The 15177-nt window shown below is 44.8% G+C and overlaps 1 protein-coding gene across 1 annotated transcript in view; it reads right to left on the bottom strand.

Annotated features, from left to right (window-relative positions):
• Positions 1 to 14526, bottom strand: part of LOC311600687 (aflatoxin B1 aldehyde reductase member 2-like) — a 55665-nt gene extending 41139 nt beyond the window's left edge. Inside the window, exons 1-7 of the mRNA XM_084787682.1 lie at positions 14234 to 14526; positions 5147 to 5334; positions 4838 to 4942; positions 4524 to 4620; positions 4188 to 4287; positions 2386 to 2515; positions 1247 to 1514 (exon numbers count right to left, since the gene is read on the bottom strand). Coding sequence (XP_084643808.1) covers positions 1353 to 1514; positions 2386 to 2515; positions 4188 to 4287; positions 4524 to 4620; positions 4838 to 4942; positions 5147 to 5334; positions 14234 to 14435 — 984 coding nt within the window. The 5' untranslated portion in view covers positions 14436 to 14526 and the 3' untranslated portion in view covers positions 1247 to 1352. The remainder of the gene's footprint in view (positions 1 to 1246; positions 1515 to 2385; positions 2516 to 4187; positions 4288 to 4523; positions 4621 to 4837; positions 4943 to 5146; positions 5335 to 14233) is intronic.
• Between the last annotated feature and the right edge of the window lie 651 nt (positions 14527 to 15177).

Raw genomic sequence — 15177 nt, 5'->3', positions numbered from 1 at the left:
AACAACGCAATGGCTATTTCCAAGCCCCCTGGAATCTTACAATACATAGCAAGTTTGAGGCCAACTTGGTCTACTTGGGATGCTTTCTAAAAACAAAGGAAGAAAACCAAGTGTACAGAATCCTGATCAATACTTACATTCTTTTCCTGGTGTGAAGAGAATGTCACCTTGTCTTAGTCTGGGCCCAAGGTGAAAACAGCCTTGGGATGCTTGACCCCACTGAGCCTTTGTCTCTACAACTGATGAACATCTTAGTATAGACTGAGATGGAGGAAGCATCAACCCAAGACAAAAGACAGGGGCAGGTGATTCCAGGCAGGAGTGGGGTGGGGTGGGATATTGGATTGCAAAAAAAAAAAAACAAAAACAAAAAACCGACCATCAGTTGGAAGGACAAAGTGGGGGAGAGAGAGGAGATGGAGATTGGGGAACCGGAGAGGCACCCGGAGTTTCAGATCTGCGGTAGCGGTCTCACTGGAGACCTTCAAGTCCGATCACAGATAGTGCGGCTTCTTCTGTTGGATAGAGGATCTGCTAAACTCCTGAGAATTATGCCAGGGGAATTTCCACGTGGAACTGATACCCAGAAGGCTTCATTCTTGTTCTCCTTCATCTCTGTTCCCTCCTATTTAGGGTAGTCAGGGTGTGAGGGAGGAAATTCCTTTAGTAAATCCCTAATGAAGTAGAATCATTAAGCGATCCAAGCCAACACTATGATGACTTTAATTGTGGATTTTACTGAATTGTCCCACTTCTGAGGATTTTGTAAGACAATTCTGAAGGAAAGATTCCAAGCACCGTGCCCTTTTAATTGCTCATGTTTCTTTCTGAGAAAGGGTCTCATTAAGTATCTCTGGCTAACTTGGAACTTACAGTATATTTAGTGTTGACCTCACACTTGGAGCAAACACCCCCATCAGCCTCCTGGGTGCTGCGATTAGCAGGTGTGCATACGCACTCCCACCTCACTCTGTCGCGTGTACAAGGGTGAAGGGTGAGGCTGCATGAGGACATGGTGAGGAGAGCCCTACCAGACAGTGAGAGAGCCTCCCACATCGATGCTCTCTGAAGCCCCAGCTCCTGGGTCCACACTTTCTCATGGGTCCCAAGGCAGGAGGGAGGGGGCAGGTGTTGAGCAGCAGAGGTGACAGTCTGAAACAGTACAGGCTGGGGCTAATCAGACACCTGCTTTATTGAGACAGCAAGTGATCAGGGCTGCAATCTAGGACACAGCATGGATGGAGACTGGCAGAAAAAGACCACAGGAAGCCAGCTTAAGGCAAGAAACAGCCAGGGCCTGACTCCAAGAGGTGGAGGGAAAGAAAGCCCTGGGCAGCTTGAGCCGCCACTGTCTATCTGAAGTAGTTGGGACAGTTGAGAGCAAGCATACTCCAGGCTTCGTCAAAGGCATCCACGACGGCTGGGTCCAGGGGCCCTTCCTCTGTGGCGGCCAAGTTTTGCTCCAGCTGTTCTGGGCTGGACATGCCCAAGATGACTGCGTCCCCTAGGGAGCCCTGCAAGGAGAGACAGCCAGATTCTAGCTTTTTTTCTGGCTCCTGATTCTTGCCCTCTTTGCCTGTCTGTTGGCTGCATTTGGGAATCTGTGTGTGTTTACATCATAAACTCCCCCAAATTACTAGATGTATCTCTGGCAGTTGGACCTACAGACTATGTACCTTAGCCTTCCTCCAGCACCATCACTGCTCTCAACTGAGGAGGCTGAAGACTTCTTCAGTTTGTAAAAATGCCTGAGGTATTTTGCCTCTCTGAGATGCACTCCTTTCCTATTTGTTATTAGCCCCACTTATGGAGCACCCTTTGGAAGCATGTCAGACATTATGTTATTGCCTAAGACTGAAGCCAAAAGACTTCATGAGCCAGATGCAGACCCCCAGACCAGAGGAGATGGGTTCCTACCTGAAGAGAAAGACTTATATGTGTTGCAATTAAAGGTACATTGGTAGCCACACCTGTAATCCCAGCACTAGGGAGGCAGAGGCAGGTGGATCTCATGAGTTTGAAGCCATCCTGATCTACAAAGGGAGTCCAGGACAGCCTGGGCTACACACAGAAACCCTGTCTCACATCACCACCACCAAGAAAAAAGCCTTACATTGCTTTCTACTCCTTTGCACGACTGTGTGGACTCCAGTGTTAATGTGGATTCAGGTCTAAGAGGTACTGTAGACATGGGGCAAGGCTATGTGCCAGGCCTGGCACAGATGAGTAGGAAGAACAAAGGCAGCTATGCCATGAGAAGCAGAGGAAGAGGGTTCCAGAAAAGCGGGGAAGTAGAAGCACGCTCTTCAGAATTAACCTAAAGGCAACTCTGGGTTTCCTAAAGTGGCAGAAGCTGAGCAAGCAGGCAAGGGATGGCTGGGCTACCTGGAGCTGTGAGTGGTGGTACATCCACCTCAAGGCAGCTGAGGTCATTCCTGGGTCTCTGGTGCCATAGGTGGCCTTCAAGGTCTTCTTCACAAGGTCAATGCCCTTAAAGTAGTCTTCCTTCCAGAAGCTCATTGGGTGAGGAAGGGAGGAGACATGTCAGTATCTTGGTGTCATTTGAGCACAGGCTGATCCCTGCCGTCCTGAGGGGCAGGTGTCAGGCATGTATCTCAGTTGGTGCGATGCTTGCCTAACTATGTGGGAGGCTCTGAGTTCAGGTACCATCTCTTCATAGAATGTCTGTGGTGGTACTCCTCTGTAATGGCAACACTAGGGACCTAGAGGCAGGAGGGTCAGAAATTCAAGGTCTTCTTCAGCTACATAGCAAGTTCAAGACCAGCCTGGGATACATAAACCCATGAACCCTTGTCTCAAAAAAAAATTTTTTTTTGCCTACTCTTGGGACTCTTTTCTTCCTATTGGAGGCCTTGTCCAGCATCCATATGGGGCTTTTGCCTTGTCTTGTTGTCTCTTGTCAGTTGTTGTCTTTTGGAGACCTGCTCTTTTCTGAAGGGAAATGGAGGGAAAGTGGATCTGGGAAAGAGGGGAGGTGGGAGGGAGCAGGGAGGAGTGGAGTGAGGGGAAACTGATCAGGATGTATCATATGGGAGCAGACGCTATTGTATATAGATTTATAAAGTGGCTGGCCATAGTGGCACACACATCTAATTCCAGCACTTAGGAAGCTCCAACAGGAAGAAAGTTCATGTGTTCTGGGTTAGCCTGGGCTACATAGTGAGCCCTGTCTAAGAAAAAAAGAATGGTGCAGGAGAGAATTTCCTTTTGATTGTCACTGTGTGTATATTATGGTCTACAATCTTGCTAATTCCTCCTCTTCCTCCTCCTCCTCCTCCTCCTCCTCTTCTTCTTCTTTCCAAATGTTGGGATGATAGCGTGCCTCACCATCACCCAGCTTTGAATGTTTCCTTAGTACAACTTTTCTGTTTGTTCCTTTTCTTCTTGAAACTGAGGACTGAACCCAGGACTTAGAACTTGCTACACAAGCACTCTTCCATTGAGCTATATCACCAACACCATTTTTCCTAAATTCATCTTATTTGATTTGTGTACTGGGGTTGAATATGCGTATATACAGAACTGTGCACACAAAGGCCAGAGAAAAATGCCAGTGTCCAGATCTAGCACTGTCTACTGTACATATTTAAAATGGGACATCTTAGTGCTGGAGATATGGCTTTGAGTTAAGGGAGCTGATCACTCTTCCGGACAACTGAGGATCCATTCCCAACACCCACGTGGCAGCTAATATCCTTCGGTAACTCCAGTGTCAAGGCGATCTGTTGGCCGGGCGGGGTGGCGCACGCCTTTAATCCCAGCACTTGGGAGGCAAAGGCAGACAGATCTCTGTGAGTTCAAGACCAACCTGGTCTACAAATGGAGTCCAGTACAGTCAGAGAGGGGCTACACAAAAAAACCTGTCTGGAAAAACAAAAGAAAACAAAAAAAGGTGATCTGATGCCTTCTTTTGGCCTCCTTAGGTACTGCATGATTGTGGTGCACAGACCTGCATGCAAAAGCATCCATGCACATGAGCAAACAGATAAATACATAAACTTGGTCTTTTACTGAACCTGGGCCTTGGGTGACAGCCATCAAGCCCGGTGATCTTCTTGTCCCAGATCAACAATGTACCATAGGTACGCAAGCGATTAAGAATGAGTTTGTATGTAGGTACTGGAGTATGAGCTTCCTGCCCAGACACAGGCCCCACCTCAGCTTACCAGTCCCTGTAGAAATCATCCCATTTCTTCCCAAAGAAGCGGCTCAAAGGCTGCTCCTCATCTTTCACATCGTATCTGTATTTGCCAGTCAGCAGGCCTCCTGTGGGGAGACAGGAATGGAACCCTGGCCCAGACTCCTCCCAAAAGCGACCTGATAGCTCTTTGGAAGGAACTGAGGAGCAGGAGGGAGCCTGGAAAGAAGAGGACCCAGGCACCCCCTTGTCAAGGCTCCCTGATTCCTAGGGCCTGGATTGGCATCTCCTATGGCCGTGCTTCATAAAGAAGGGCAGGGCATGCCCACCCACCCACAGGGGACGTCCCCATGGCAACCCATACCAGCCAAAGGGTTGTAGGCGTAGAACCTCAGTCCAAAGTGTCTGAGGCAGGGGATGAGCTCCTTCTCCACCTGCCTGGTGGTGGCGTTGTACATGCCCTGCAGAGAGATATATGGAAAGGAGGGGACATGTGTCAAGAAAAGAGACTCCAAATGTACCTTAACAATCTGGACCTTGACAATCAGGGCATAGACCTAGTGATGGGGAGTTTGTGGTTTATAACCACCTAGTCTGTGGTTATGCCCAAAGATCCAGGATCAGCACAACCTTGGACCCCAAAGTCTGATTGATCCCGGCACACTAGGTTCCTCTCACCTGGTACACAGTTGGCATGATCCAGCCATTTTTCTTGCACAGGGTACAGATCTCAGCCACCTCCCAGGAGGCATAGTTGGACAGGCCAAACTCCACAAACTTGCCCTATAGGAGAGAGCCTTTATCACAGCCCAGCTCAGGGAGAGGCTGCATCACAGCCCAGCTCAGCCCAGGAGACCAGGAAGGAGAGACTGACTGAGTGGGGAGCCTGGAGTGAGGTCTGTGCCCAGCTCTGCTGTGTGTTCCCAGCACTCACTCTCCTGGCAGGGTAAAGATGAAAGGGTCAGAGGGCTCAGGGGCCACCCTCACCTCCTGATGCAGCTGGTTGCAGACCTGCAGTGTCTCCTCTATGGGGGTGCTGTGGTCTGGTTCGTGTAAGTAGAAGAGGTCCACGCGGAGACACTGCAGCCGCTTCAGTGACGTCTCCAGCTGGAACCGGATATTGTCAAGATGGTTTGAAGTCCCAAGAGAGGGAACAGTCTTTGTGGCAATTTTCACTGTGGGAGGGGGGAACAATAGAAGTTAAGAGCTGGGTGGGGGCAGTTTCATGTGTAAAGTGCTCACTGTGCAAGTAAGAGACAAATGAGGAAGCAGGGCTTGGCAGGGCTGTCTTGAAACTCCCTTGCTGGGGAGAGAAGACAGACAAGTCCCGGGGCTCACTCTCTAGCCAGTCCTGTAGTGAAGGTTTTGGTCATGTTATTTAAACACAATGTAAATATGATCCCAAGCGTGGGATGTGACATTGCCTTTAGCTTATTCACAGCTGATAACAGCGTGGTGAGAGGGTACCTGGTCTCTGCCAGCTGGAAAACATCCTTGTGCAGACTCTGAGAGGGTATAAATAGGAGGGGAGAGAGAGAGAGAGAGAGAGAGAGAGAGAGAGAGAGAGAGAGAGAGAGAGAGAGAATCTGCTTTCTCTTTATTAGGAAATACGGTTGGTAGGGACAAGATTTAATGGACCATTACCATCAGGTACTTTTGACCTTATAATAGAAAGGAGTTCAAACTATAAAAAAAAATCTTTAAAGTCTTCTCGGGAGTAATTGACTCTGACTTCCAGGGGGATGTAAAAATCATGATTAGGCCTTTCAATAAAACTGTGCAATTACACAAAAATCAGCGAGTGACCCAGATTCTGTGGTTTTCCCTGTGTTCAACTGTCTAATCTAATTTTAAAATGAGATAGAGACAAAGAGGGGGTTTGGGTCTACTAAAGTGGTAGCCTGGACTCAGGAAATAACCAAAGACCTCTAATAACCATAAAATTTCATAGATAAATGAAAGGCCTGTTTGGATTAATCAGTGGCCCATAACACAAGAAACAACAACAACAACAACAACAACACAGGCATTAGAACAACTTGTTAAAGTACAATTAGATACAGGACATATAGAAGGATCAAATAGTCCATGAAATACTCCCATGTTTGTTATTAAGAAAAAAATCAGGGGCTGGAGAGATGGCTCAGTGGTTAAGAGCGTCGCCTGCTCTTCCAGAGGTCCTGAGTTCAATTCCCAGCAACCACATGGTGGCTCACAGCCATCTACAATGTGATCCGACGCCCTCTGCTGGCCTGCAGGAGTACATACATGCAGACAGAGCACTGTATACTTAATAAATAAATTAAAAAAGAAAAAAAGAAAAAAATCAGGGAAAAGGAGGTTTTGACAAGATTTAAGAGCTGTAAATAAGACAATGCATGATATGGGGGCCCTTCAACCTGGCCTCCCTTCTCCTGTACCTATTCAGAAAGGTTATTATATTATTGTTATAGATCTGAAAGATTGTTTTTTCACTATTAAATTACATCCTAAAGATTCTCATAAATTTACATGTAGTATAACTTCAGTTAACGTTCAGAGACCTTATCAAAGATGTCAGTGAAAAGTCTTGCCTCACGGAATGAAAAATAGTCCCACTCTTTGTCAGAAATTTGTAGATCAAACATTAAAATCTGTTAGAAGTAAATAGGGGAAGGCTTTTATTTTACATTATATGGATGATGTTCTTATTTAAAAACAAAAACAAAAACAAAAAAACAAGCCCGGCAGTGGTGGCACACGCCTTTAGTCCCAGCACTCGGGAGGCAGAGGCGGGCGGATCGCTGTGAGTTCGAGGCCAGCCTGGTCTACAAAGTATGTCCAGGGCAGCCAAAGCTACACAGAGAAACCCTGTCTCAGAAAAACAAACAAACAAACAAATCCCCCCCAAAAACAAACCAAAAAAAAAACTAAATTCATTCTTAAAGATATGATTGAGTCTTTAACGCAATATGGATTGGTTATTGCCCCTGACAATATATAACAGACCAATTAGTTACTTGGGGGAAACTATCTATGACAACTTTATTATATCACAGAAGTTACAACTTAGGATTGATAAATTAAAAACACTTAATGATTTTCACAAATTATTGGAAAATATAAATTGGATTAGACCCTATTTAAAAAATGACTAATGGACAATTATAGCATCCATTTGAAACTCTGAAAGGAGATCCGGATCCAAGACCTCCCAGACAGTTGACTCAAAAAGCCTTACAACAAAAACTAAGAGAACAGAAGATCCAAGATGCCAGAATACAACAAATTAATTATACTAAGCCTTGGTCTCTCATTATATTAAAAACTAACTATAAGCCTACTACTGCTTGCCTCTGACAGGATGGGATTTTAGAGTGGATTTATTTGCCTCATATGCAAGTAAAAATGGTTTCTTCCTATCCATATATGTGTAGCCAATTAACTATTTGAAAAAGATTAAGATCTCAAGGGTTACTTAGAAAAGAAATACAAAAAATAACTATTCCTTGTAATAAAGGACAGTTAGATATTCTTTTACAAACATGTGACAATTGGGGAATTGCTCTATCATATTATATGGGTCGAATAATATTTCTTATACCTCAGCATCCTATATTCAAATTTGTGGAAGAGACAGACATTCCTTTTCCTTCAAAAATAACAAAGGACCCTATAGCAGGAGCCCTTTTGGTTTTTACTGATGGATCCTCAAATAGAACTTCAACAGTATATGTTAAAGATAGAGCCCACCCCCAATTATAAAAAGGTCACAACAAATTTCCACTCAACAAACAGAGATCATTGTAGTCATCACAGCTCTAACAAATTTACATAAAACATATAACCTTTATACAGATTCCAAATATATCGTTCATCTTTTTCCAGATATTGAAACTGCCTTAGTGTCTGGAAACTCAAAAAAATCATCCTGCTGTTACAGAAATTACAAAAAATTGTTCCAGGAGCAACCAAAAAGGATCTACATTGGACACATTAGGAGACATATACTAAGCTACCAGGACCATTATCTTTAGGCAATCATATGGCAGATATGCTCACTAAAGAACATATTATCGGGCCGGGCATGGTGGCACACACCTTTAATCCCAGCACTTGGGAGGCAGAGGCAGGCGGATCGCTGTGAGTTCGAGGCCAGCCTGGTCTACAAAGTGAGTCCAGGACAGTCAAGGCTACACAGAGAAACCCTGTCTCGAAAAACCAAAACAAACAAACAAACAAACAAACAAACAAAAATAACATATTATCACAAGATTGTTAGAACAGGCTATTGATAGTCATGCTTTATACCACCAAAATACTTTAGCTTTGAAAAGAAATGTTTAATAGCACCAGGGAACAAGCTAGACAAATTATAAAAAACCGTGAACAATGCCCTGATGATTATCATCCACTAAAGATGGGAGTTAATCCTAGGGGACTGAAGGCTCAGATCCTCTGGCAGATGGATGTTACCCATATCCCTGAATTTGGAAAATTGGCTTATGTACATGTGACAGTGGATAGTGAAGCAGTAAAGGATGTGACTCAACATGTTTTAACCTGTTTTTCTATTTTGGGATTATAAAACAACAACAACAACAAACAAAACAAAACAAAATAACAATAAAAACTGACAATGGCCCAGTTTATACCTTACAAGCCTTTTCTAAATTCTGTGCACAATGGAAATTGAACATACAACAGGTATTCCCTATAATGCACAAGGGTCAGGCAATTATTGAAAGGACTCATCAGAACAGAAAGATACTGCTTCAAAGACTCAAAGAGAAATGGTCACTACTATTCCCCACATCAATTACTTAACCATGCCTTGTTTACTATTAATCATCTTAACACAGTTGATAAAAGTCTAACTCCCATACCCAAAAATTAGGCACCTCTCCAATCTACTGCTACACCTATGATAATAGAAAAAGATCTGTTAGTCGGCACCTAGAAAGGGCCGGATGTCTTAATCACCTTGGGAAGAGGATATATTTGTGTTTCCACAGAATACAAAATCACCCATCCGGATCCCAGATCGGCTGGTCGGACCTTTCAATCAAAAGGCCTTTGTCAAGAAGAGAGAGAGAGAAAACAAAAACAAAACAAACAAACAAAAACAAACTTCAGACAATATCACAGATGAAGAATCTCAATCTCAGCCAGTCTCAGACTGACTCTTCACTGCCTCACGGGTCAGCGGAAGATCAACCTCCGACACAGGGTCAGATCCAGACTCTCAGCGCTGATGCCCTACAGACCTCCGCTGCCCTGGGAAAACCCCCTACGCCAGGGAATATATTCTTGGCAATGCTTACGATTCTTGCTCTGCGGGTGGTATGCGTTTCAGGAGACTCATGTTGGGCTTATGGTCCTAATGCCCCTCGGCTTCATCCCGTGGGTTGTAGGGAGGAGTCACATATTCGAGTCGTGACTCATGATACTCAAATCTCGGGAAGACCTTTTTTTAAGGTTTTGACTCAACGTTGACGTCTTCTGTAGTGGCCTATGAAGGAATGTCAGACACTGCCCCTCTCTGTGTAGCTCCATTAGCCCACGCCCGGGCAGGATGTCAACCTCTTAGCTACCGCACTTTCCTAGCTGATGCGCCAGATCGTTCACCACGCCCTGCGACTTTATCATCCACTTATGGGAGGTTAAGAGAACAACTCATGTAGAAAATTGGGCTTATAACTTTAGACTATTTCAATTATAATAAAAGTTACTTTGTACCTCCTTTCCCAAAGCCGTGTGTGAAAACGTAACAAGGACTGAACTTGGTAGTCTCTGCCAGAGCAGGATTCTAGTCCTTTGTGGGTTACAATGTAGTTATGATCATACTGGAACATCTACTTATGTTCCTAGTAATTCAGATATTAAAATTTTTGATTATTCTATTGTATTTCCTAACCCTGACTATAACCATCAACTCAACTTATAATCTTGTCTTTGGTAACTATGTTCCTCCACCTGAGCCTATAAAAAGATAGAGTTCTACAGGCCAGATAGAACCCGTTTATGTTAGTTACTCTACAGATAAAGAGATTCACTTATTCCCCGAGTTATTCAGGCTGTTCACAGCAACTAACATGCTTCTATTAAGGGAACCTAGGCAGACACATGCTCCGCCTATCGCTATTAGAGCTTGTGTTGGGTACCTATATGGTATTTTGAAGGGACAATCTCAAAATTTACATATCATTAATATAAAAAAATCCTTTCAAATACGTTGCCCTAAATGTGTTCTCACTAACTGCACAGATCCTTCTGTAGGCATATCTTATTCTATCATGTTGCTTTTTTTTTAATGATTTATTTAATTTTATTTTATGTGCATTGGTATGAAGGTGTCAGATCCCTTGGAACTGCAGTTACAGACAGTTGTGAGCTGCCATGTGGGTGCTGGGATTTGAACTCAGGTCCTTTGGAAGAACAGAGAGTGCTCTTAACCACGGAGCCATCTCTCCAGCCCTATCATGTTGCTTTTAAAAAGACCAAAATATGTTGTGCTGCCAGTGGACCTTAAAAAAGATCCATGGTTCAATAATACGGCTCTACAAACTTTGGAAAAGGTCAGTGAAGTCATTAGGCCTAAGATATTTGTTGCTGTTCTTATTCTAAGAATTAGAGCCCTGATAGCCATCCCTACAACCCTTACAATGTCAACTGCTACATGGGTCTCAAAAGCACAAACTGCTCATTTTGTCAGTAACTTAAATAAAAATATTTCCCAGGCCCCTGCTGAACAGCAAATTATAGATTAAAAAGTTAGAAACAGAAATTAATACTCTAGAAGATGTGGTTTTGGCACTCGAGGAGGAAGTAAAAAAGATCAAAGTTCAGTTATCTACCTGACGCCAGGCAAGTTTTAAATATGTGTGTGTTACACCATTTCCATTATAATAAAACTATCAATTAAAATCTTACTAAGAATCATTTATTAAGAATTTAAAAGATTAAGCCGGGCGTGGTGGCGCACACCTTTAATCCCAGCACTCGGGAGGCAGAGGCAGGCGGATCACTGTGAGTTCGATGCCAGCCTGGTCTACAAAGTGAGTCCAGGATGGCTAAGGCTACACAGAGAAACCCTGTCTCGAAAAACCAAAAAAAAAAGAATTTAAAAGATTAATGATCTTACTCAGGACATGCAAACTCTTTGAGCACAGATTACTACTATTTGCCATGCTCACATGGCTTCTCTTAAAATAGAAGACCTAGCTACATCTTTACGAGAGGGACTTGCCAACTTAAATCCTGGCAATTGGCTACATTGGTTAGTTTCTATTGGATTCCTGGCTTGTGTTGTGTTTCTTCTTTTGCTTTGTCTCCCTTGGGTCCTCAAACTAATCTTCATGTCTATTTCCACAGCCAAACAAAAAATTTACGAGCTACAATTAAAAAAAAAAAACCAAACCTGTCACGCCCCCTCCAGTGGATTCTGTGTGACACAATGCTGTTACACAACCCGACCCCTGCCCAGGGAGAGCCTCCTAAAAGGATCTGATGGTCCTGCCAGGAATAATTGATTACAGCCTTCCTTTTTCTCATCGTGTTGGCATATTCTGTCTCTATTCTTTCTCCTAACCTTCCTCCCATACCAGGACCCTTCAAACATGAAACTTGTCAATGAAACGCTCTAACATGAGATCACAGCCAGGGACTGTTCAGGCCCGTAGTTCACTGCCAAGGTCTCTTGGTCTTCTCCACTTATTAAAAGAAACATGGCTAAAAATTATTCATTAGTTATGGCTTACAAAAATAAAAATAAAGTGTTTCAAAAAGCTTTAAATAGTGACACTCAGATATAAAAAAAAACCTAAAAAAGAAAAAGAAAACACTGTCTTCATTCCCACACCCCCAACACATGGGTCCTGGACAAAAGTTAAATGAGAAAACATTGACCTTTGACAAAAAAAAAAAAAAAACCCAAAACATGCGTACTGATATCAAGCCAATAACTTAAAAATAATAACATCTTTACATCCTGTATCCTGTATTGTTTCATTCAAGCCGGTAACTCAAAAATGACAATACTATGCCATGTATGCCTGATTGCTTCACTGACTTCCTAAAATCTATTTCATGGAAAATATAGCCACAAAACACTCCCTGTCTCAAAAAAAGACAAATAAACTAATGCGGAGCACAGGCCAACCATTCAGAACCTTCCTGCACGTGCGAACGTTTCAGATGGCAGCAGTCTGCTGAGGACATTTACTTACTCCCCCCCTATGCCCCCCCCCACACATTTGACCTGCAGCTTTAAGTAGGCCACAGCCACTCCTCTCAGGATTGCCATATCTTGTTGTCTTTGTCCCTGTGCCCAAGCCTTCTAGAGTTTTTCTTAGCTTCCTCTCTGGGAACCTGAAATGCTAGCACACAGGAGTATTCCTTTCAGGAAAGAAACACATAACCTGTTATCTGCCAAGAAGGCTGAAAGCAGATGTGAATTCTTTGCATTCTAGCGTGGTGACTCTTGGGCTATCAGTGTGGTGGAGACTACACTGGCTCTCCCTCTCCCTCTCTTCCTCCCTCCCTCCCTCCCTCCCTCCCTCCCTCTCCCTCTCCCCGCCCCCCCCCCTCTCTCTCTCTGTCGCCCCCCCTGGCTGTCCTAAAACTCAATGGCCTTGAACTCAGAAATCCACCTCCTTCTGCCTCCCCAGTGCTGGGATTAAAGGTGTGTGCCACTGCTGCCTGTCTATAGACACTATCTCTATGGAAGATGTGGCATGTTCTTTATAAAGAGTTTCAATGTAGTCACTTCTAATCCTTATTTAGCTTACTTTGTCGCTCAAGCCGATTTATGAATCCCCAGGAATGTTTTCTCCAAAATTGTGCCGTGCGTGCACAATATGCCTAGGAAAAACCGCTTGAAGTCAGATTCCCAAAGTTTGAACTAACACTGGCTGTTTTGCTGTGTTGAACTGTAGAGACCAAACCAATGCCATTTTGTCTTCAGGGCCTGAGAACTTGACAACTCCCCCCTCCCCCTGGAGTTTCCAAGGAGAGCCACAAACACACAGCTAGTAACTGATCCTAGGAGCCTAGGAGCCTGCACCCCGGGCTAACCAATCAGAGCTACAGGTTAGAGTGACCAGAACAAATCAAAAATCACCCCCCCACCCCCACCCCCCGCAGTCGGGCCCTGATCCCCTTGGTTACCCCTGGTCCCCCAGCCAATCAGATTAAAGGGAAACTTTCCTCTATCCCCCTAACCTATCTGTAACAGCAAGGCTTGGAAACCCACTCCCTTGCAGTTTTTTTCCTTGAAAAACACTGTTCCCCTTAGCTCTAGGGACTGCCATCTTCCCTCCTCAAGAGGGTGCTGAGGCTCCAGGCTCTGAGCTTGAAATAAACTAGACCCTGTGTGATTTGCATAAGGCTGATTCCTGGTGGTCTTTGAAGGTTTCACAAGTTGGGCATTAAAGAACCAAGCTGCTTTCTTGCCTCTCAACTATGGTAACTCCCTCCAGCTATGATGGTTGAAGAGACTCCCACAGGCTGTGTCATTTCATTTCCCTATGCCAGTTGAGGAGCTACTCCTTCATAAAACTGAAGCCACTGCTAAAACAACAGGCACCCAGAATTTGGAGCAAAGTACAGGGTTCTGAGCAGACATGCAATAAGAAAGCAGATCTATTTGCATGGTCCAAAGTCTGTGCTGGGGATCTGCTGGGGCTGTGCTGACTGCAAAATCGGGGAGTCCATCAGGTGAAGGCTGTCAGAGGCACCTACCTGCTGGGGACTAATTGGGAGAGGCAGCACTCCCAGTGCAAGACTCCCAGTTTTCTCAATGCCCCAGAGACTGGCTAGCCACGTGGAATTTGGCTGAGCCAGGGTTGGTGTACTGTAAGGAGAGGGTCCTAGGCAGCTTTTCTGGAAGAAGGGGAGGAGACAGTGGAGCTGTGTAAAGCTAGCCTGCGGATTTTGTGGTTCTCAGAGCTCTTGGTTTGTGACAAGGTGAGATCAAGTCCCAGGAGCGGGGTTAGGGGTAGGGGGTAGGGGTAAGGTGGGGAGGTGAAGGGGTAGGGGTGGGCAGCTGTACTGGGAGGAATCAAGTCTGCTCGCTATGGCACGCGTGACAATTACCTTTGCAGCCGCTGCAGCCCAGCCCGAGCCCCATGCCGCCTAGGATAGTCTCAGACTGGCCATCTGCATACATGAAGGCGGTGTCTATCTCGGTGTGGCCCCGCTGCGCGAAGGTGCGCACCGCCTTGGCGCTGGCAGTTTCATCCAAGCTCCATCCTATCTCCCTGACACCCAGCACAGTGCTGGGCAGGGACCGCGCCATGACAATGCCAAGGAAGGCAAAGACAGGGAGAGATGCAGACTATTTGTGAAGACTGAAGCCAGTGGCTGGAGGCTATGGGGTCCCAAGGGTATCCTTCCCTTTAAGTAGCCTTCTATGACCACGCCCACCAGGGGTTGGGCTAGCAGAGAAAAGGGACCACTTACAATTTAGCTTTTCTTTGTTCTTTCTTTCTTTTTATTCTTTGACATCTGCTCAGGGGAGTATAATCCCACCTCCGGGAGCAGGTCAGTGGCCATTAGATAAGCCTGTCTCTTAAGTCCATTTCAAAGAGTTTTATGGACTTCAGATAAGACATTTGTACCGCTACCATCCGTACGGGTAAAAATCATTTGGTATTTGCTTAAAGGGCTCTGTGATTTTTTAGATATAAAATAGCATTTCCGTGCTTCCCAGGTGGGCACTGGGCACTCTTCTTTCATGACCAGCTCTCATTATGCAACAAATCACGCCAGAATTAAGTTGCTTGATATGGTAGCTACTCAAAATAATATGAAGAGTTGGGTACTGTCTGATAAAATTCTAGCTGTCCACATCAGTCAGCATGCCAGAGTAGTTCCTGTAGCCAAGAGGCTGAGGCAGGAGAATCATGAGTTTAAGGTTAGCTTGGGCTACATCGCCAGCCTGTCCCAAAACACACATTCTCACACCAACTACTAGGTGTATTTTTAAAGATGGTTGTGATGGTCTTGAGACCAGCCTGGGCTACACAGCTTTAGGCCAT

The sequence above is a fragment of the Acomys minous genome, assembly GCF_964271855.1.
Source record: "Acomys minous genome assembly, chromosome: 6".
In the NCBI taxonomy this organism is placed as follows: Eukaryota; Metazoa; Chordata; class Mammalia; order Rodentia; family Muridae; genus Acomys; species Acomys minous.
The sequence above is the reverse complement of the archived record's forward strand: the minus strand, read 5'-3'. Positions and strand labels throughout refer to the sequence as shown.